A 22,010-nucleotide genomic window follows, 5' to 3' on the forward strand; every position below is an offset into this window, starting at 1 on the left:
GCGACAGCAGGTGGCCCCCGGTGAGCGTGGAATTTGGCCCGAGCGGGAGAGGATGTCCCCCTCTGGCTGCTGACCTTTAAAGCAGCCTGCTGAGCACACTGTCACTGTTTGGTGATGAAGAAGGCAGCTGTGATATGGAGGATTCCCTGACCCCCCCGCCCCCCGCCCCCGACACCCACCCCCGACACCCACCCCCGACACGTTCCATGCTCAATATCCCGGGCGTCGTTCTTTTGCGGAATCGTTTCGTTTCACTGCGAGATACAAACAGAAGAACGGTGGATTCTGCTCTCAGTCTCTGGGTTTCTTGGTTTTGCAGTGTAGATGGATCGACGGGTCTAATGAAGACGCCCTCTGCTGGTAGGAAGGTCTTAAGAATGCCGGGAAAAGCACGAGCGCGGATCTGATGACATTTACACTCCGCTTCCCCACAACCCATGGCTTTAGCCGGTGTGGGGGGGCGGGGGGATATGCATGAAACCCTGGGTCTCTTTGCCCCCCCAGTGCAGTGAGGCAGTGAGATGGCTTGGGTGGCCGGAATTTGCAGGCAAAAAGGGACGTTTCTACCTGGCGAGTTGCTGATTTGAGTCCTAGCAGAGTCAGTGTCACGCTCTTGTGCTTATTGAGTCCTAGTAGAGTCAGTGTCACGCTCTTGTGCTTATTGAGTCCTAGTAGAGTCAGTGTCACGCTCTTGTGCTTATTGAAATGATTTATTAGAGATGCTTTTTAAATTCAGTTTGCACTCTCCTCTCCACCCCCAGTTGGTCTATAGTGATGTCAGAGACCCATCCTCTGGTGATTGGCTGAAGTCCAGCTGGCCATCCAATGATGGCTGGGGCAGAGAAATGGGGGCGTTGGTCTCACAAATACATCCTAGTGGAGACACAGTCTGTCCTCTCAGGGAAGTGCTGGAAGGTACTGGAGGGGATCAGGGGTCAAAGTTCAGAGGTCTATATTTGTGATTGGCAGAGGTATTTTAGCATTTATCTCAGTTTACTCCAAGGTCATTTCTTAACTGTGATTGTGTAGTGTAAATTTGTTTAGTTACACAACAAGTGTACCTTGACGACCAAGAATAAACACAACACTTCTACAATTGTACATGAGGTTCATCCGCCCAAGCCGTGCCTGACACTGACCCGCCGGGCCGCGCTGGGAGTCGGCGCTGTGGGGGCGCCGTGGGCTCCTGGGGCCCAGCTCTGTGGCACCAAGCCTCTGGGCCAGCGCCGTCTTGGCCGCTCTGCTTCTCTCAGCGCCTGCGTGACATCGTACATGCGCCGAACAAAAGCAAATGACATGCAGCTTTCAAGTCCCCGATACCCTGGTGTGGGCTTACAGGCCACGACTGGAAGCAGTTCAGAGTCTCAGGTCTTAAACTTGTGACCTTTTTCTGAGCAGAGAGTCCCTTAAACCAGTAACCAGTGTTTCCCAACCCCCAGACAGTCCACGTTTTTGCTCCCCCCCAGACAGTCCACGTTTTTGCTCCCCCCCAGACAGTCCACGTTTTTGCTCCCCCCCAGACAGTCCATGTTTTTGCTCCCCCCCAGCACCCTGTCTGGAGGTGCCCAAGGACCAGGTTTGGAAACACTGCCTTAAGCCATCTGCCCCCCCCCCACTGTGGCCCCTGACCTGCTCGGCACCCACCCTCTTTAGAGATGTCGGGCAGCCTGATCTCCATGCTCCTGCTGTTCTGACGGCCCCTGTATACGTGTCCATCCAGGCCCAGGACGTCCACCTCCTCGGCCTGGACACGGAGAACGAGCCATGAGTGCCGTCGGGGGGCGGGAGGGGGGCCCTGACACACCCAGGCCCCTCAGAGAACAGCGACTCCATTCGCTAAACAGTGGGAGGCGCTCGCGCACACAGCGCTCTAGGGATTCTCCACTTGCTCTAATTAGTAGTTACCTGTTTGGTGGCCAGCTGTGCTCCTTATAAACACTGCAGAAAAACTCAGTGTGGTTTAAACTGACTTTACGAAGCATTACAACAATCACGAGCACGTTTTTTATAAATAAAAAGAAATATTAAAGGATACCAATGGGTGTTTGAATATTTAGCGAGGGTGGTGAATATAGCCTCATGCTGAAATTCCACAACCCCCCCCCCCCCCCCAAACACCTGAGCACATCCAGCTCCCTGTGGCAACGCCTCTTCTTCCGCCGGGGCGACGTGGGCGAGATGCTGCAGGCGGAGGTACCGTCGGCTGGGCTGTGTCAGGGTGTGGCTGCCCCCGCAGTTGCGGGATGTCGGCAGGAAGCCACTCCCCTCTGGCTCTGGGATTCGTTCACTGGTGGGGGGGCGGTACATGAGAGTTTAAAGCAGTACAGTTTCCTATTATGCTGTGGCCACGCCTCTCTCCACACCACGCCCCCCCTCCATGGCTTTGGTCCTGGACTGGGGCTCCGCATACGGCTCCCTGGGGGGCCGCTCTGCGTCTCTGCTTGTGCTCCGATCGGCTGCCTGGTGCCTTATGGGCCTGCCGTGTACGCAGCAGCCCAGGTGACTGTCTAATCCCGGGCTTCACACTGACAGGCGGCCAGGAAACTAGGTCTGGTCCCTACGACTGTGTGGTCATACTGTTCCAGTGATCAGTCTTCTGTAAAATACTACATCAGATATTGTTTGTTAATGAAATTAGCAGAAAGTCTATTTTAGGTCTATCATATCATTTTAAAGTTTAATCCAAGAGCCTTTTATTTAACAGCATCAAATGCTACACTCACAAGGAGGAGCAAAGTGATGTTTCATCTTTAATGCTACTTTACAATTATCTTTACAATAGAATCTTGAATCCATCCATCCATCCATCCATCCATCCATCCATTCGCAAATACCACTTCTCCACTAGATGGCGGTGGGTAACCTACAGTCTATTCCAGGAGGCACAAGGGATGAGACAGAAGACCCCCTGGGACGACAGTCCATCACGGGACTCACACTACTATGCCAGCTGCAGTTTGGAGATGCCAATTCACTGTGCATTTTTGACCGCAGAGGAAAACCATAATAGCCAGTATTACATTTACACTTTCAAATAAAAATGACTATAATTGTATTTTAATTATGAAATTAACTTTGGCACTCATGGATATTAAGGCAAAGATTCAGGGGTCTAAAGACAAGAGAAAGAGGTTTCCCAGCATGCTCTGGGGTTCTGGCTGGTCCTCACCTCTGGTAGTGCTGACGGACCTGCTCCATCTCATAGATGGTGTGAGGGCGGCTGGACTTGTGCAGTGGGAAGCTGGGGGCCAGAGGAACCGTCACCAGGTGTCTTTGGAAGAAAGACGCAGGGATGCATTGAGCCAGTCATTTGCTCAAATGGCCCTGTGGCTGTTTACTGTCTATGCAAGGCAGACAGTGCTAACACTAACTATTAAATTCCATTATGTTAGAAACATATTATTATTCTCAATTCACAGGGATTACAAAAAAAATGAATAAGTGCACCTTCACTGTTACCCTATTGTTGGCATTAGAATTTTGTAAGGAGCTACTTACGGTCCAGGAACTGATGCGGCGATGGGACGGTCACAGGAAATGCAGTGGACCTGATTCACTAGCTGTCTGTTAAGTGGATGTGAGGAAAGAGAGAAGGAGATCTTGCTAGACTAGGCGGCACCAAAACATCTGATTGGTTGGTCCCACCTCCTCTACAATCTGATTGGTTATCTCTCTAAACCAATAATTTTTCATTCTGCCCTCAGAACATATATGTGTAAGTAAAACTCCCATGAATGGAGATCTCCAGTTTCTGAGTCCACCATTCTATGCTTTTTCTGTGGTTCTAGGTCTACAGCTACATCTGCTATGGGGACTGGGTAAGGTGGTCTTTGAGTTTAAATATGGCCAAAATATGGTAAATTTATTATCGACCATACTGAGTATAGATCTTTACGTGATTTATCAGATCTATACCCATGATCTATATAGATCTAGACGTGTGACCAGAGTTGCAATTGTAATTCCCAGGAGGAGAATCCAGCTTTGCATCCAAAGTCTGAAATGTAACATCATCCAGATTTTTAAAGAGAGGAGAAAGAAAAAAAATTGGTCTAGAGAGATAGCTAATCAGATTGTAGAGGAGATGGGTCCAAACAACTATAGGTGGCAGGGCCAATCAATCATGTCTTGGTCCTACGTCCTCTACTATCTGATTGGTTATCTCTCTCAACCAATCATTTTTGGTCTGCCCTCAGAATATTGTTGTGTAAGTGTGCAGGTGGCTTTGAATGAAGAATAGACGGCAGTAATGGGTGGACTGACTTCCTGAGGCCGGCCGCGTCGTCCTGTGCAGGCTGCATCTGAGGGTGCTTCAGAATGAGCTTCCAGCGACCCTCCAGCTGCTTCTTCACCGAGTCCAACTGTGTGGGGGGGGAGGCTGGAGTTTCACAGCACAGACACGAGGCAAACGCCAAGCGCTGGCTACTTTACGCATCAGTGCACAGGGAAGAGCACGGCTGGCCAAAGCAAACACGACTTCGCCAGGTTCCTCTTGGCTTTTGCCACCAACAGAATTACGTAATTGAGAAACTGAGAAGTCCTGACCTTTAGGACCTCATATTTAACTACGGCCTTGGCCATATAGGCAGCTGTAGGACAGACTGCACCTTACAACAAATATTGGAACAGAAGTTAATAGCCATCCATCCGACTGCTTACAGTACCGGGCCGCGGAGAGCCTGGGGCTTATCCAGGATGAGGGTAAGGTAGCGTACGCCCTCACCGGATGCTCGTCCATCACAGGACACATTCACGCACAATCAAACACTACATGTAAAGATGCCAATTCGCCCTAAATGACCGCGAGAAAACACTGCAGACAATAGTGCTAATTATTCTGATGTGAATGAAGTTCGACAAAGACTGAGTCATTGCAGCTGTCAGTAACATGAAGACTTGTTTGGTCCCCGAGGGGGTTATTCCAAGCCAGAGGGATAAACAACGAGTGTGTGTGTGTGTGTGGGGGGGGGGGGGGGGGGGGTGTACGCTGTTACACACCAACAGAAACATTCAGTGGTATCCTGGGCTTGTATTGGGAAGCAGGGCCTCCTCACCTTGCTGTCCATCTTGGCAGAGATCTTCTCCATGACCCTGTGCCAGTCCTGCTCCTGGTCTGACACCTTGCTCAGCAGCTCCTCCAACATGGCACCAAGCTGCTTGGTCATTTCATCAAACTGCCTGTGGCTCACCTTGGTCTCCAGGGCCCCCTTATCAGCCTTCTGTCGAGAAGAGCCGAGCGTCAAGAGGGCGATGGCTAGAGCCGGGTCGTTAGGGGGAGACCGGGGGCAGAAGAGCCCCTTTAAGTTAACCACACCCTGGGGCCTCTCCAAGGTCCATCCAGCGTCACATGGCCCTACACAGCACATCACGTCATCACTCACAATTTCAATCTCCATCTCCACATGGTCCTTATCAGCTTTCTTCTCTTTCAGCTCTTCCATGGATTTGTACAACTCCTGAATTCAGCAAAATATTCTTGGTAAGACACTTACACAGACAACACATCTGTACAGATGAGGTAAACACACTTGAATAACTCCTACTGACCTCCTCTTACTCACCCAAAAGTCACCCCTGGTTACACCCCTATCTAGCTGCTCTCTTTTTGCCTCTCTATACCATGAATTAGTTAATGGCTCATCTACCATGTTAGTCACTTAATGGAAGCCTTGATCAAAAGCATTACTAACTGTTTGTGGAAATTTCTGACGTTGACTAATGGATGCTCCTCTTCATTTCTCAGACCTGTTTACTCGGTGGCAGATCAGCGAGCCTACAGCCTTGTTGGTCACATTCGGGCTTCCCTCCGGTAGGGTGGATGCAGTCATACTTACATCAATGAGCTTCTGCCTCAGGCTGTACTCCTCCTCCAGGTGACGGGTGCAGGAATGGAGCTTCTCGCACTCAGCCTGCAACTGTAAGACAAATTCCTGCATGTCGCTCAATACCGCCACCTTCTGGTGGGAGAGTGTAGCTCAATGCTTAGCAAAACAAGAAACATCCTAGAAATCGAACTGGAAATTCAACATGTGTCGTGCTCCAACTAAAATTCTACTGGAAATTTAAAATACAGATTCTTGCAAATCACTTGATCCCCTGTCCTTGGGGAGACGCAACACCTCAGAGCCCATATAAACTTAAAAACTCTGTAGTGGGACAGTAATGGGAGCCAGAGCCTGACAAATCCATTCAGTCCTAAGGGGTTTCCCCTTCCTACTCTATGGTAACTGTGACTCTTGAGTGGCTCATTCTGCTTGTACCTCTGAACGGTGGCGCCTGCTGAACATTTTAACTGTGGTGGTCACTGGGGGCCAGTTATATTTTTGGAGGAAGCTGCTCAGCATTGTCTGTTTTATGGTTCCGCTCAGAAGATAAACCAGGGGTTGCTACTTATTAACTCCAAAGAAAATGTTTAAGGCTATTTATCTGGGTAGTCAGTGTAGTTTTGCTCAGAAAAAATACACAATTTAACATTAGAACATATTATTAACCGTAACACAATAAAAAAAAGAGTTATTGATTATTCATGTCTACGCCCAGTGGTGTTTATTAAAAGACGGAAGGACACCCTGAGCCACGTCACCTTCTCCCTGTCCACGGTCAGCAGGTCCGCCTGCTCCTTCATGTGACTCAGCTCTGCCTGCAGTCTGTCGAGTTCCTGCCTGTTGGCTGAGAATTAGGAGAGAGTCACGCCCAGGAGGGGAGCACCAGACAGGCCCCTGGCCCCCGGCTCCTCGCAGCCCTTCCTCACCTGCACGGCCCAGCAGGTCCCTCAGAGCCTGCATCTCGTTCTGGTCGGCCTTGCTGTTCTCTAGACGGGCCACGCGGCTCCCCAGCACCTCGTGGGCAGCCCGCAGGTGCCCCACATAACGCAGGGCCTCTACCGCCTCTGGGTAACATTCAGCGCCACCGCGCACCCGTGTCGGAGTCATCGCCCCATCCGAACACACGTGCTGAAGAGCCACATCCTCATCGGGAGGGGGGAGGGGAGTAGAGACGGCTGTTGTGGGTGCGGGGGAGGCTGCGGACACAACCTCGGACGTGTGTGTGGGCGTGGCCTCTGGGGTTTCCACCTGTGTGGGCGTGGCCACGAATGGCCGCTCCTGTTGAAAAAACTTTTTAATGTACACATCATAAGTGCAGCGATCTATATGAACTTGACAGATGCAGCTTTTATTTTTAACTGGCACTTGACTCATACCAAAAATAGTAGATTCATCTGCCTTTCCATCTGAACTGCAGATCCATTAATGTATCCATTAACATATCAGTCCTTCACCGCCTCAACCCCCTACCTGCCTGAGTGGTGATATGACGGCAATATACAGTCGTATTTAACAGGCACAAAGGAGCTTCACCTGTCTGATCTGCTCCCGCTCTCCGACCAGCGTGTCCTGTAGCACCTCCCACGAGACGTACTGCATAAGCTCTGCTGACTGGGGGTACAGCTTCAGACGTTCCTGCAGCTCCCCCTGGGGGATGCAGATGGGTAGTGCTTGGAGAGGGAGATCGTGAAAACTGGCAGCTTGCTGACACTTCACCTTCAAAGCTTCCCTGACAAAATCATTTTAGCTCTATGAGGCTGTAGTCAACAGGGCTGGGAAATCCAGGCCCAGAAAGCAAAAATCCAAATCATGATTTTGTTTCAGCCAAACAGTTGAGCATAAGTCACGGTCACAGCGCATTCAAATGGTCGGATGAAACATGGTCTGGATTTTTTCTTTCTGGACCTGGACTATCCAACTCTGGTCATGTAGGTGGGAATATCCAGACACAAAAGAAATCTTTAAATAATGACCAGCCTTTATCATCTTTATTAAAGGATAACAACATTATATAAGGTTTTAAAACAGGTCTGTTCATGTAATTAGGGCAACAAGGACTGGGGGTTCTGGACTAAGAAAAACCACTAAAACAAACCATTACTCTAGAACATTTCCATAACCTGTACAACCGCAAAGCTTGAGTTAACACCACACAACAGAGTCAAAGCCCAAATGATTGGCCCATCCTTCTTTATCTTCTAATATAAAGACATATGTACCATAGGTGAAACCTGTGGATCACACTTTGCCTTGAACGCGAGCAAAACTCACCAGAGTTTTCTCCATGCCGGACACTTGGTGACAGCACTGTTCCAGAGATGAGGTTCTGTCCCGGAGCTCAGTCACATTCAGCTGGACACCAAACATGACAGCAGGCTCCACATTCAGTTTCTCAGATCTCTTCAAAACTTTTTACGTTAATATGACTATTAAAAACAAATAATGCAATGTAATCCGATGTAGTGTAATGAACACTGTCAGAAAAAATAGTATCAATTTGCACCTTTGCTTGTCACCGGGGCTGTACCTTCAAGGGTCTGCTAACTGAACCCTTAGCTGTAAGTATATGTACCTTTTAAGTTACAGAAATGGACTCTGAGGAATATTTTTGTATCATTGGGGGTGGGGGGGGGGGTACAAAAATTAATGATGTACAGCTAAGGTACAATTGGCAGACCCTTGAAGAAACAGCCCCAGTGACAAGCAAAGGTACAAATTGTTACTTTTTTTCTGATAGTGCAGTTCATTATAAGGCAGTGCATTGTGACCCCATGTGGTGCTGGGTGTCCCCCCACACCAAGGCCAGCGGCTCACCTGGGACAGCGTCTCCTGCAGCCCCTTCACCTCACTCGTCAGGGTGTCCCGGGACTCCCGAAGGTCACGGATCTCCGTCAGCAGGTCCTGGATCAGAGCCATGGCCTGAAAAGCAAACATGTCAGTGCTGACAATGAGGCTTCACAACACCGGCCCGTGACTCCGGGTCACATCACCCTTTGACTCATGGTGAGACGGAGGACCGGGACACTAAAGAAGCACGGCTGTGGACTGGTGCTCGTAAAACGCGAACTGCAGTTAAACTTTAAGAGTGCAAGACAATGAAGGCGGCGGAATGGAAGAGAAGGCGATGTGTAGAAGGAACTTGGAGGAAAGGGGGAGGGTATATTTTAAGATTCAATTTAAGATTCAAGAATTATATTTGTCACATGCATGATTGTAGTGGTAAAATGAAACAAAGTAGAAGGATAACAAAATAAAGTACATTTACAAAATAAGTACTAAAAATATAGACATTGACACTGCCCAGCCGAAAAAAAGTCACCATTTGAGTATTTTGTTGGGTTGCCATTAGCTCTGATGATGGTGCACGTTTCTTCATTGGCACTGTTTGGGTATTTTGTTGGGCTGCCATTAGCTCTGATTATGGTGCACGTTTCTTCATTGGCACTGTTTGGGTATTTTGTTGGGTTGCCATTAGCTCTGATGATGGTGCACGTTTCTTCATTGGCACTGTTTGGGTATTTTGTTGGGCTGCCATTAGCTCTGATTATGGTGCACGTTTCTTCATTGGCACTGTTTGGGTATTTTGTTGGGTTGCCATTAGCTCTGATTATGGTGCACGTTTCTTCATTGGCACTGTTTGGGTATTTTGTTGGGTTGCCATTAGCTCTGATTATGGTGCACGTTTCTTCATTGGCACTGTTTGGGTATTTTGTTGGGCTGCCATTAGCTCTGATTATGGTGCACGTTTCTTCATTGGCAATGTTTCCACAAGTTTATGCAACATCATCTCAACAACACTTTTTTCCATCCCGATTTGCATTCATTTCTCGTCGATATCTTGTGTCGATGATAGGTGAGCTGAGCCACTCCTTACAGTCTTCTTCGTAACATCTCAAAGACTTTCAAGGTCAAGGCTCTATGGAGGCCAAATTACATGTGAAACCTGAGCATCCCAGTGCAAACAGCCAGGTTAGCCATTAGCAATACCAGTTCATAATGACGCATTTCGCAGAATTTTGCGCATACAAACACTGTGGCAACAAGTCCACAGATAGAAGTTGTATGTATGACCTATTTAATGACGCAGAAATGAGACAGACGTGCAGTATGGACAGTCACAGCTTCTTACCGTCGACACACAGAGCAGCCGTGCTGAATTCTGAGGTCGGGGTTGCAGAGGTTCCTGCAACTTTCGGAGCCGGAAATCCAACTTCGGGGGGACTTCCAGTTGCAATATTAGGAACTCAGAAATTCCAACTCCCCAGTTCAAATGGGATGCGTCATTACTGCGGACATCCCACCTGAGGGATATTAATTTCAGGGAGGCGAATGAGGGGGATCCGGGAGGGTGGGGGTGCTGGCCAGTGCTTGGCTGGTATTACGGTAATACCGTATATATACTGAGGTGTGGGTAGGCCAAACTTGCTGACCGGGGCTACAGACCGGAATGACAGATTTCCAGGATATTGTGCATGATTGAAAGGAGCTGCTGTCAATTTCCGGGAGACTTCCAGAACTTCCGGGAGAAGTGGGATGTCTGATTAATGCCCTGGACCTACGTCACTGGATGTAGGTCCACTGTATGGTGGCCAATTTTGGCTTGGTGTACAGAATTAATAAATAACCATAAAACATGATAAAAAAAAACATCCACAGTAAATGAAGGGACAAGGTGTTCACACAGAACAGGGAGGTAGCGGTTGCTGGCCAATGCCAACAGCAGTAAGTAAACACATTAGGAGGTTCCTGCAGGAGGAAGGTTCCTGTGCAGTTCCTGCCTGAACTAAAAAGCAGGAGAAGCCAGTGTGTTCGCACACTAAGCAGGGCAGCCATTGATGTCAGGCACAGAGCGAGGCACCACAAACCAGTCTCACCATAAATGAAGGTCTAATAAAAGCCAGCCGGCCGGCAGACTGTTCAGTTGAGTTTATTGCAGTTTTTGTGACGTTTCTTCTGGCAGCTACCACTCCCCCCACCCCCTACCCCACCCGCAGTTAAGGTGCCAGGCTTTCAGGACCAACGGGAAAGGGCCATATGAGCATCCCAATACCTGTTGCATGGGAGGGAATTTAACAATGCAGCCCAAAACACAACAAACACAAATTATACTGCACTATTTTCAGTCACCGCTTCCAGCAGCAGCAGGGACCCATTGATTGTGATTGATGGCTCACACGAAAGTCAGGTCATACAATCCCCTTCCTGAATACTGCGAGCACGCAGAGGCAATTAAAGGTTATGGATTGCCTCTGTAAGGTCATGTGACACACCTTGAAAAGAGCCCCTCTCCCCGATGACTTCAGACACAGCCAGGAGGACAATGGCTAGGATTCAGGCTGCGTGTGTGATTCACCCATTACATCACCATCAGCTTAGAGCAGTGTTTTCCAATCCGGTCCTCGGGGACCTGCAAATAGTCCACATTTTTGCTCCTTCCCAGTTCTCAGTAGGGAGCAAATACATGGACTGTCTGGCAGGGAGCTTGAAGGGAGCAAAAATGTGGACTGTCTGTGGGTTCCCGAGGACCGGATTGGGACCAAGGACCAAGTTGGGAGACACTCTTAGTGCTGCAGTTTCGAGGGTTTTATTCGGAAAGCTATGAGGCTGAATTTCCTGCTGGGATCTGACCACACAACTGTGGAGCAAATTACTTAATCAATACACCACCCTCTTTGTACCTATTAAACCTAGCTAAAGGACAGCTGCATTCACGGACTGCAGAGCTGTCACCGTAGGCTGTTGAGGTGAGGGAAAGCGAATGATGACACCGGTGACCGGACAGGAACAGTGGCACAAGGTGAATTATTCAACAGGCTTTAGAAAGAGTCCATCCTCCGCCCTCAGAACGACTATTACCATCCCCTAGAGACAAAGTCGCCCCGATACCCCATCAGCTAATACTTGTGGTGTTAATTACGATCACACAAGATGCCAGATGAAGAGACAGAGGGAAACATTCTGTCATTGGTGAGAGTGGCCGCTCAGTGATGCTTATTACTGAGTAGTTTACAATCTAGTGTAAATACCTTGGTGTAAATTTTAGCAGCGGTCTGGTTATAAATGTATGAATTTAATGCTGTTTTCCATTCTATATATACAAACACATAGACCAGTGCTATGGCAGGTTGACCAAAGCCACTTATATTGTACATATTGGATGTATGATTATATGATATGATAGACCCTTCATATTGCCCCATATATTAAATTTATATTAAACTAAATGGCACGTTCACACTGAAATCCACACTAGAAGGTCAGGTGGCACCGTAGGTTAACTTAAATAAAGGTGTCTTCCTAATATTTATGACGTTACTTCAGATTTATTTTAACTCTCAGTTAGAGCTGTAAGCTGTAAAAACATATAAACATCCGTTATTTATTCATGGGAGGGAGGATGAAGACCCACAGTGTTGGAGAGAAATTTGAACATAGTTCAAGGAAAAGTAATTTGAGAAGACATTACCAGTCCTCATCACCTATTGTGTCTTCCGTCTGACCCACCAAAAGGGGGGGGGGGGTTAATTTCCCAGGGCCAACCCCAAGCGAAGTGTTAATGCTGGAAAAAATCCTCAGTGGCTGGGTGCTAACGAGGAGCTAACGAAGCCAGAGGGAGAAGCTGTACTCTATCGGGCCAGTTACAAAAGAGCGGCTCCTCCACACATTAACACCTCCCAGTTGTAGACTTAAGACTGAAAGGACTTAATATTACTCTCAGCAATTGCTCTCAGTTTGCCTACCGATTTAGTTGCAAACAGAAGGTAACATTTCAGAAACGTTAAACAGATTTCACGCTATAATAAGACTTTCATTATGCCCGGTAAAAATAGTATTTATGCAGTATAATGTAAAACTTCTAAAAAATTTATAGGCCTAAATAAAAATGCGCTGTGTAAAGGGATTAGTTACCTGAGATACACCATCCTCGTTCGCCTGGACCTTGCGGCTGATCTGCATTATCTGCCACATCTCACCAACCGTCACGTCGGACTTGGACCTTATTAAGTCGGACCCGCTAGGCAGCCTTTCCAGCGCCACCATCTGCTCCTCGACACGCCTCAGCTTTTCTTCAATCTGGTGACAGTAGGAGAAAGATCTCCTCGGCGAAAGACCCGGCTTCGTCTGGAGCGGAGAGTCGCCCCCCTCGGTTCGGTCTCCGTTTTGGACCAGGCTAAGCCGCTCCAGAATGGCGCAAAGGAGGGAGCGAAGAGCGCAAAAGTTAACGGTGCCCACCTGTGTCGCGCCCATTGACAAGTCCAGCAACTCATACAAACTCATTTCGGACGACATCGCATTTAAAGATTTCCAATATATCAGTTCACTTCATAAAATATCTTTAGCAAACCTAAAATTACATAGGACTACTATGTACATTTGGTTTTACAACTATATAAAATTATATTACATTTATCAATTAAATGTGAACATATAGGACAGCAGGTAGCCTGCTTAAAAAGGCGGAAACTAAAAAAGAAACACAATTGTTACATTTGTTCAACAACAGGTAATTATAAAATTATCCGTTTAATTGTTTAAATTTTTGCCTACTGTCTGTTAGAAAGACAAACTCTTACACGAATAAAACTATCTGAGAGTAAAGAGGCCGGTAAAGAGGTTTTAGCTGGATCACATGTGGACATTTCTGCTTTGATAAATTGGACCCAAGATTTTTCGTGACTTTCCGTCACTGGCCACGCCCATCAAAAAGCCAATTCGTCGTCGAAATTTACGTGAATTTAAAGAGCGTTTGTGATTGGATAAAATGCAAGTCAATCACCAAAACTTCAGCCTCCGAATGGTAATAGCGTTTGCGGTTGCTAAGCACCAGCCACTTCACTATTGTTGTTATACCAATAGATGATGCATTGCTTTAAATTGATTTAGCACATTTTCGCATTATTAAAGTAGTTTACAAATAAATACCATGAGAGAAAATAGATGGACATATTTATTAAAACAACAAAGAAATTTGAACAATTATTACAGCACATTAGAGCATAATATTAGGAATACATATATTTAAAAAATACATGCATCGCATTCGTTTCCATTCCCGTTATGTAATCACCTTCAAAGTCAAACTGAAGTAATTTCCAAACTCTCACTGACAGTAACCCACAAAAAAAGGTTTTTTTTTCCCGATCACTCTGCACAGCAGAGCACTGATCTCCTATGTAAACCGGCGAGGAATTTGTCGGCAGTCAGAAAATGCTGAATGGATCATGTAAATGAAAATTATTCACAACAATTTAAATAATAGTAGTGACTGTATAATCCCTTAAGACGCGCGGTGCTTCCCTTGGTTGTATGAACAAGGAAGATGGACGATGACCCTGGCGTAGAAAAAAAATAGACGTGCAAAAAAGTACAACACACAATTGTATTACGAGTGGCCTTTGCCGCTTTACACTTTCGTGGATGAACTTGTATGACTGCTTCAGGAATCGATGTAGTAATTCTACACTACACAGACGTCTTCAGGTTTTGCACAGGAATCTGCACGAGCATCATGCCTTTTCCCATTCCTCTGCGGTCTGGCAGAGGGATTTTGTGAAAACGCCATTTATAACGAAGCAGGTTGCACCTGCCCCAACAACCTGGATTTTCAAACTTTGGCACACACTTTAAGAATGAAGCCCAGCCGCTCTAATCGGGACTTGTACGCCACGTGTACTTCAACCGCAACCAGCGCGTGCTAACAAAATGTACACATTTCTAGCGTTTAATCTCACTCCCCCCCCCAAAACACCAAAATAAACTCGGGAGTAGACGCTTAACACAGTTTTCACCAGCCTCCCAAAACCGAACGAATCGAACTACTGTATTCTCCCGTGTAGACATGTATTGGCAATCGCTGCTTAACAGATTTTATACGTTGCGCATTGTCACTTGCCTATGTTCTTGCTTTACAAGGTCTCAATTCTTGTGCATGCTGTATGTTTCTCAGAAGGAAGTGTTCAGCACTGAGAAACTATCCACTAAATTCCACAAAGCTGGCAATGTACCTAAAAACTCTAACATGTTTCATTTGCGTTTCAGGTTGTCCCTTTATGTTATTTTTTTTCTCAAAAAGAAAAAAATGGACAGATTTTTGCCATCTGCGGGTGCCCAGACAGCCTAAATGTACTTAGTCTAGTTTAATATATGGTCATCTTCTGCAAAAAACAAAAGCTGACACTTTCCCGATTGTACTCGATCACAAGTGGAAGCTGTGATTTTCTATGGACTATCAGTTTAACCAAATAAAAAAAAATTCAGCAGGTTTCTGCTCTCAAACAGCAGATTGAACTGAAGTGCATCCTAAATTCTGTGCGTTTTTGTGTATTTCGTAGGTGCTTAGGATGACATCAAGATGCAAAGCAGGGGTTGGGGTTGGAGTGCAAGGGGGGGGGGGGCACACCAAAGTCATCAGGAAACACATCAGCGCGTCATATGCTGCTGTAGTCAGAGTCCCGGCGAGTGGCCGCCACGACCAGCTCGGCCACAAAGAAGGTGATGGTGCCCAGGAAGCCCACCAAAGCCATGATGAGCAGCTGCCAGTGGAGTACGAGGTAGTTACTGTAGAAGAAAGCCACGGCTGCAGAGATGGACTGCAGGGGGCGACAGACATACTCGTTATGCTCCTCATCGATACAAGGACACAGTGAGGTATGTTACGCTATAGGCCAGTGTTTCCCAATCCGGTCCTTGTTTTTGCTCCCTGCTAGACAGTCCACATTTTTGCTCCCAACCAGGAGCTGGGAGGGAGCAAAAACATGCTGTCTAGGGGTCCCCAAGGATCCAACTGGGAAACACTGCTATAGACACAAAAAGGACACTGTGATTATACCTCCTTGGTAGCTTACCTGGATAAATTTGAAGATGGCAAAGGCGGGGGCACTGTTCTCACGGAACACGTATCCCACAATGCTCAGCAGCTGGGTGTTGAAGCAGCTGTCACCCAAGCCCAGCAAGAAGCTGCAGAGGAGCGCCACTGTGACACTGAGGGAACAGTCACAGCAAGAGCAGGAGTCAGAACAACAGGGGAATAGATTCTAGGCGCCACATAGCTCCTTACGTACCTGGGCGTGATGTAGGCCTCCTTACGTACCTGGGCGTGATGTAGGCCTCCTTACGTACCTGGGCGTGATGTAGGCCTCCTTACGTACCTGGGCGTGATGTAGGCCTCCTTACGTACCTTGGGGTGATATAGGCTTCCAGGTGAGTGCCGTCCTGCGAGGCGATCGGTGCGTCGTTGGCGATGTTGAGGAAGATCAGGAAGAAGGCCAGGTAGTGTGTCAGCAGGCCTAGCAGCACCACCAGGTTTCTGCCACAGCTGTAGCACTTGTTCAGCATCCCAAATAAGCCCCCACCTGAGAACAGGGAGGAAAAGACTGTGACTCAGATGGGGTGGGGCTGCCCCTTATCCTCCCCCCCACTCCCGGAGGCACAATCGGGCAGCAGATCGGGGGAAACCCTTCCTAATCCAAAAGACATGGGGTCTGCGATCTTTGGCTCCTCTTCTGCACTTAACTAAACTGAGTACAAAAGGAGAGTGACCTCTGGGAGACTTAGGTATCAAAACAGGAACCATTTGCTAGGTTTTCTGTACAGACTGTCCCCGACTTACAACCTATGTGACTTATGATGACTCACACATATGACCGAAGGTAATCAATTTATGTAAAAATAAATTTCGGGTGTATATACATCATCAGGGATGCTACGTGGTGTAAACTGCACGCGGAACACGCCACGGAAAGTACTGTGTGGCAGAACGACCATCCCTGGCTCACACGCATCTCCAAGTCTCATTTTTACACCAAAAAATCCGTGCGATTAGCCTATTCTGAGAAACGTCCATTTCAACACACGACCCCTCAGCTGAACCAGCTGGGGACAGACAGTCTGCGTAACCTGCAGGATTCCAGTTCTTGAGCAACAGGACTAGACTCTGCTGTAACAAGCACAATAATCATAGGAATTCATCCCCGACAGAAACTAATACACACGGCTTTACGCACCTAGAATCTCCCCCAAACCGATGCAAATCCCAGAGAGGCCGATCAGGCCCTTGGCGTCGTCCCCGAAGCGTGTCATCGCCCCGATGCAGGTTCCATACACCCCGCTGTAAAAGGTCAGTTCCAAGCCTGCAGGGAAGTGGGGGCAGACAGCGACTCTGAGGTCACACCTCACTGTCAATCACTATACAGTAACCATTCAGATATCTGGACACACCTGCTTTTAAGGCATTTGTCTCTGTTTTAGCTGTTATTCACCTAATGGTAAAAGGCCTCAAGGCAAGGAAGTAATACTCATCAAGAACTGCAATGACCACGTGAAATGTTCTAGGTCTCAAATTTTAGACTCATCCAATTAGCCCCTCTTGGCTTCGATGACAGCATTGCATTCTTTCAGCCAGCTTCCAGATGTAGCCACCTGGAACGCTTCTCCAACAGTCCCGAAGGAATTTCCACAAGTTCTGAGCACAAGTTGTCTACCTTACTCTTACTCTTCGATCAAAGTCACCCCAAACCAGCTCTGTAGAGTTTAGTTGGGGGGGAGGGGGGATTGTTGAGGCCAGGTCATCTGTCGCAGCATTCCATCTCATTCCACAAGATCATACAATACTTACATAACCTTGGGGAGTGCTTAGAACTTAGGGCAAATGATTTCCAGTATGTCTGTCCAGTCTTTTGACTGATACTGAACCCATGTCATTCTGCTGCATCTGCCAGACACCAATTGGCTGAGATGCTCCTACCCGTGTAGGCTATGGACGTGCTCAGCAGCAGCATCTCCTTGGTGATGGACAGCTGGACAGCCTTCTCTGTAAACAGAGAGCAGAGGGTGAGAGCTGGCTGTGCTGAGGAACCACAGTCGGGCTGCATTTAAGGGGCTGCGCTCAAAGACTCAAGGTCATGGTAGGAACCAGGAGGAGAATCGGCCTGGGACTTACTGAAGGCATTCCATGCCTGAGAACAGCGTCCTTCGGCGGGTCTGTAACAGAAAACGCACTCGATAAACCATCAGATCTATCACACCCTCTGCCGGAAAACATAAAGAGGGAATAACAGCCAACTACGGATGCTCCCCGTTTAACGAAGGATGGTGTGACTTATGATGTTTCAAATTAACGAAAGGCACGATAGCAATGCACATTTAGTATCTAAAATCGCGGTCCGTTCCTGGGTTAGCTATACGGCGTACGATGGCGGCATCCACCAGCCACGCTTCCAGACTCCGTAGCGATCGGGAGCGTAAACATCTCAGTGTTTTGCGACGTATCGTATTCAGTTACAGAAACTGTTTACTTATTCACTGACAGAAATTATTAATCTTCATATTTATCATATCATGTTTGACTTCATATCAATATTTCAGCTTCATTGGAAGCTAAGCCCATCGTAAGCAGAGAAGCGCATGAACATTATATGAGGTTTTTGCAAAGATCAGCACCGCGTGTTTGCGTTCGTGACTAACGTGACAGTCAGGGAGCCCTCGGTGGGGTCCGCTGGCAGCAGGGGTTCGCACGTGTCGGAGGAGCCGCCCTCTCTGGTCGTGGCCTCAGTGTCCAGCCGCTGGATGAGGAAGAAGAGGAAGGTCCCGACCAGGCTGATGACGGTGAGCGAGATGAACACGGTCTGACGGTCCTTATCTGAGGCAGAGTGTTGACATCCTCCCTTAGTTACGCACTAATTAGGGTTTATAATAAAATAATCGGTAAAACAAGCATGAAATACCTGAAATGGTTGTTTTCCCATGCCAGGCTAAATATATGTAGAGGTTTCCAAATAATAAACTGTAAGGGAAAAAAAACCCAAAATGATTAGGCCTGTACACATTGCTATGGTTACCAAGAAAACAGCAGCATCCGCCGTTATCCCATCATGCACCTGAACTGCAGCAACGCCCAGAAGATCCCACTGTTTCTGCCAATGGTGGAGTCCGTGGAGTTGATGGCGAGCAGGTTGCCCTGCGCCGTCCACAAAACTGAGAGGGACGGGAGGTGGGAGGGAGATTAAGATAATCGCCGTCACTGTAGGTACCATCGTCATGTCCATCATCGGAGAAACTGACAGAGTTGTACCTGCAGCTGCTATCCCGACCACCACAGAAGCCGTGTAGAAGGACCAGGTCAAAGGACGGATGAACACAGCAATGTAACCGCTGGAAGGAAGTAAACACGCAGCTGTCACACAGTAAAAGAGCCAAAATAAGCACTGAGTCTATATCCACACAAACCAGGATGAATCAGACGCATGGAAAGAATACATTATTCATTGGTTATTTAAAGAGATGGAAAGTTCAGGTCCAGAAAGTAAAAATCCAGACCAAGGTTTTATTTCAACCAACCAGCTGAGTACTCACTATATATATTCAACTGATTGGTTGAAACAAAATCCTGGTCTGGATTTTTATTTTCTGGACCTGAACTATCCACCACTGTTATTTACTGTATGCCCGCACTACTCTGGGCAATAAAAAATAATTGTCTCAGGAGACAAGAAAGGAGGGGGCAGGCCATCGTCCTAGTAGTGAAGGAGAGTCATAATGGTTTTCATATTGGAGTTTCAAACTGCCTCATCAGCCTGTCAATAAAGTTTGACCACCAACTGCTTTCAGACAAAGGCACGTAGATGTAGATGTAGATGTAGAGTGCAAGTCAGACGGGTTCATCTTTGACATATCGATGCTCAAAAACACTCAAGGCAGGTTTAGTGCATCCGGTACTGAAGCTGCATCCGTAAGATGATTAGCGGTGTGCTGAGAGAAAGGCATTGAGCTGCATGGAGACAGGCAGTACAGGGCCTTTCTGGGATGAGCAAGCGTGGCGGTGATATGCAGGGAAAACGCCAACAAATCCCAGATACTCAATAAACAAAACAAAAAATCTAAAATGGGGACCTACATCAATCCATCTTCCAAGCTCCTATCCTGAGTTATTGGAGGGAAAGTAAAGTCCAAATCACCTACAGTAGTGGGAAGGGTTGCGGTTGTGTGTGCTTCCTGATTTGCTGAGTTGTTAGCACAATGCTCTACTTGTTGAGCTACAGGAGCTGCATGCCTTTGGAAGGACACTGGGAGAACATGAGAGTGGAGGTGGGAGACAACAGGAGTACCCACTGAGCCCCCCAGACATCTACATGCTAAAAAAGAATACAAAAACTTGGATGCTTTAATGCTGGAATATTATATGCAGTCTTGTAGTCAATCCATTCTGATTAGCATATTAGTAATTTTGCCTCTGTAACGTCCATACAGAGTCACTGCTTTGTCCAGATTGTTTTACCATTTTGCTATTGGTTGGGCCATCATTCATTAATGAGCAGGCTGAGTGTTGGTGTACCTGTACAGCAGTCCACTGCCGAACATGGACAGCTGCGGTCCTACGACAGCTACCACAGAAGGTGCCATCAGGTTGGACGCAGAGAAAACCCCGTAAATAATCGCCATGCTGCCGAGGAAAAAAAGAAAAAGTTTGAAATCTGGCCGATAACAGGCATGGATTCCCAGGTAAAGACCAAATCACTTCTGTTTCATATCTGCAATCCCAAGTGCGACCCATTTTTCCCACTAGGTGAAAAGTCTAACAAAGAGAATAATCACAGAAAACGTTTCACCAAAAGCAAATGAAGACCTACCCTCATAGCATTTGTATGGGGCTACTAGCTAAATGCTTAGTTGTACCCAGCTGAAAAATCATTACAAGAACCCTTGTGTCAGCCTAAAAATGCACGTTTGACAATTATATTGCATGTCAGCGATGCAGTACAATTTCAGAAACTTGGTAATACTCTTCATTATCTTCTTCATGTCATAAAAGAAGACTCACGCTTATCAAGATCTCAGAGCTAAGAGATCAAAGTTCTACATAATATGCATGACATCCAAAAGTATATCATAAAATTTACCTTGTATATCCACTCCCATGGAATTCAGTGTTGTTGAAATTCTTTATTACTGTTTGCTGAAAACAAGCAAATACACAGTAAATTAAATTTGAATATATGTATAAATTTGCTGAGGTACCAGAATTCTTGTGCCCTCTTACTCAATGTGGAACATGGCTATCATAGTTAAATAAATTTGGTGAAGGGCAACTGACATCACAGACTGGCACTAATTAATTTCTTGGAAATTGTGACGGCAATGATTTCCATTATCAGTGTTCGGCTACCTGACATGAGCCACCTTGTCTCTTTGAGCTTGCTACAACAAGGTACGTGGTAGGTTTGATAAAATACTACAAATTAAGGTAAATTGTTTGGAATATAATTATTATTATTTCTGTTAATATCCATGTAGTAATGGGTGACAAACATCAAAGGCATTCAAAACAACCTTGTTTTGTGCATAGGTGTCTGCACATACAGATAAACCCTCCTTCAATGCATCTTTCACCATTCATAGTTAACTGGAAAGATTATGGTCTTCTTACCTCTATATTACCGCAGGTTTGAAAAGCGGTAAAAATAAACATAAACCCGAAACCAAGAATAATTATATTCATAAGATTCTTCCCCGCTGGAGTCATGTTTGAGTTTTTCTTGACGTTTATCGAACTGCTGCATTTGCAATTGTTCCAGAAAGACCCACAAACAAAAAGAAAAGGAAAAACATGTCACTACCACAATGTCTTCCTATTTCGATACTTAAAAGCATACAATCACCACAACAATATGTATCACAGATAATTTCAACTGGACATAAGACTTTTAAATAATCTGCCTGGGAAATAAACTGTCGAGGAAAAAAAACGATCAACTCTCTCACGATCACTACATTGTCCTGAATTTTCTTAATCAATTTCGACGTAAATATATCATTTACAGTTTAATAGAAACAGCTTACCAAGTCAGGTGGTACGGGCGCGGTTGCTGTCTGTGGGTCAATTTCTAGTTACAGAGTAAAGTTACCATCTCTCAAAATGACCGTCCCGCTCTAGAAAATGAGTAACTATGAAGACAGTCAGATGACAAATACGGAACTAAAACACTGCTTTTTCCGTCTGGCATTGAATCAATCTTAACTAACAAGACATTCACTGAAATTCCGCATGTATGACTGTAATTGTGCCTGTGAGTATCATGTGATAGTCAGCTGACAAAGATCGCCGGAGGAAGCCGCAAGGTCTGTCGGGAATCGGAGTTTTTCTTTTGGAAAAGTGACGGTTACCTGAAAGAAAAGTTTATCTTCCGGGTC

The 22,010-nt window shown here is 46.6% G+C and overlaps 2 protein-coding genes and 1 long non-coding RNA gene across 9 annotated transcripts; 1 reads left to right on the forward strand and 2 right to left on the reverse strand.

The window, feature by feature from the left end:
- Positions 1 to 203: 203 nt before the first annotated feature.
- On the forward strand, positions 204 to 6,756 carry LOC111856732 (uncharacterized). The gene is made up of 3 exons (XR_002841210.2): positions 204 to 360; positions 5,433 to 5,479; positions 5,744 to 6,756. It is a non-coding gene; the product is annotated as an uncharacterized lncRNA (long non-coding RNA).
- Positions 529 to 13,493, reverse strand: LOC111856730 (uncharacterized). Of its 5 annotated transcripts, XM_072705102.1 has the most exons (17): positions 13,400 to 13,493; positions 12,735 to 12,899; positions 8,640 to 8,744; positions 8,097 to 8,177; positions 7,359 to 7,472; positions 6,752 to 7,103; positions 6,584 to 6,669; positions 5,835 to 5,915; positions 5,382 to 5,456; positions 5,055 to 5,219; positions 4,264 to 4,361; positions 3,499 to 3,564; positions 3,170 to 3,271; positions 2,119 to 2,287; positions 1,645 to 1,744; positions 1,140 to 1,256; positions 529 to 918 (listed from the first exon to the last, which is right to left on the reverse strand). In XM_072705102.1, the coding sequence occupies exons 1-17, from the start codon at positions 13,463 to 13,465 to the stop codon at positions 767 to 769; spliced, it is 2,094 nt and encodes a 697-aa protein (XP_072561203.1). In that variant the 5' UTR covers positions 13,466 to 13,493; the 3' UTR covers positions 529 to 766. The 5 variants fall into 5 exon arrangements, with proteins under 5 accessions (XP_072561203.1, XP_023692691.1, XP_023692690.1 ...); XM_023836923.2 differs by having other exon boundaries at positions 5,055 to 5,216; positions 12,735 to 13,475; XM_023836922.2 differs by having other exon boundaries at positions 12,735 to 13,475.
- A 267-nt stretch (positions 13,494 to 13,760) lies between these two features.
- mfsd11 (major facilitator superfamily domain containing 11) lies at positions 13,761 to 21,970 on the reverse strand. 3 transcript variants are annotated; one of them, XM_023836933.2, is made up of 14 exons: positions 21,660 to 21,970; positions 21,247 to 21,373; positions 20,720 to 20,775; positions 20,155 to 20,262; positions 18,895 to 18,974; positions 18,701 to 18,797; positions 18,548 to 18,606; positions 18,264 to 18,462; positions 17,764 to 17,804; positions 17,569 to 17,634; positions 16,829 to 16,954; positions 16,003 to 16,177; positions 15,671 to 15,806; positions 13,761 to 15,415 (listed from the first exon to the last, which is right to left on the reverse strand). In XM_023836933.2, exons 2-14 carry the CDS (start codon positions 21,340 to 21,342, stop codon positions 15,254 to 15,256), a joined length of 1,401 nt encoding a protein of 466 aa, XP_023692701.1. In that variant the 5' UTR covers positions 21,343 to 21,373; positions 21,660 to 21,970; the 3' UTR covers positions 13,761 to 15,253. The 3 variants fall into 3 exon arrangements, with proteins under 3 accessions (XP_023692701.1, XP_023692704.1, XP_023692702.1); XM_023836936.2 differs by having other exon boundaries at positions 18,339 to 18,462; positions 21,660 to 21,969; XM_023836934.2 differs by having other exon boundaries at positions 18,288 to 18,462; positions 21,660 to 21,966.
- Between the last annotated feature and the right edge of the window lie 40 nt (positions 21,971 to 22,010).

The sequence above is a fragment of the Paramormyrops kingsleyae genome, chromosome 22 (genome assembly GCF_048594095.1).
Source record: "Paramormyrops kingsleyae isolate MSU_618 chromosome 22, PKINGS_0.4, whole genome shotgun sequence".
In the NCBI taxonomy this organism is placed as follows: domain Eukaryota; kingdom Metazoa; phylum Chordata; class Actinopteri; order Osteoglossiformes; family Mormyridae; genus Paramormyrops; species Paramormyrops kingsleyae.

Coding starts and splice junctions, on each gene's coding strand:
- mfsd11 (XM_023836933.2), bottom strand. CDS start 21,342: ATGACTCCAGCGGGGAAGAATCTTATGAATATAATTATTCTTGGTTTC. Junction 17,635..17,763: donor TCAGGCATGGAATGCCTTCA/GTAAGTCCCAGG, acceptor CTCTGTTTACAG/AGAAGGCTGTCCAGCTGTCC. Junction 15,807..16,002: donor GAAGCCTATATCACCCCAAG/GTACGTAAGGAG, acceptor CTGTTCCCTCAG/TGTCACAGTGGCGCTCCTCT.
- LOC111856730 (XM_023836922.2), bottom strand. CDS start 13,115: ATGTCGTCCGAAATGAGTTTGTATGAGTTGCTGGACTTGTCAATGGGC. Junction 7,104..7,358: donor AGCGGGAGCAGATCAGACAG/GTGAAGCTCCTT, acceptor TTTTTTCAACAG/GAGCGGCCATTCGTGGCCAC. Junction 919..1,139: donor CTCCCAGCGCGGCCCGGCGG/GTCAGTGTCAGG, acceptor GATCCCCTCCAG/TACCTTCCAGCACTTCCCTG.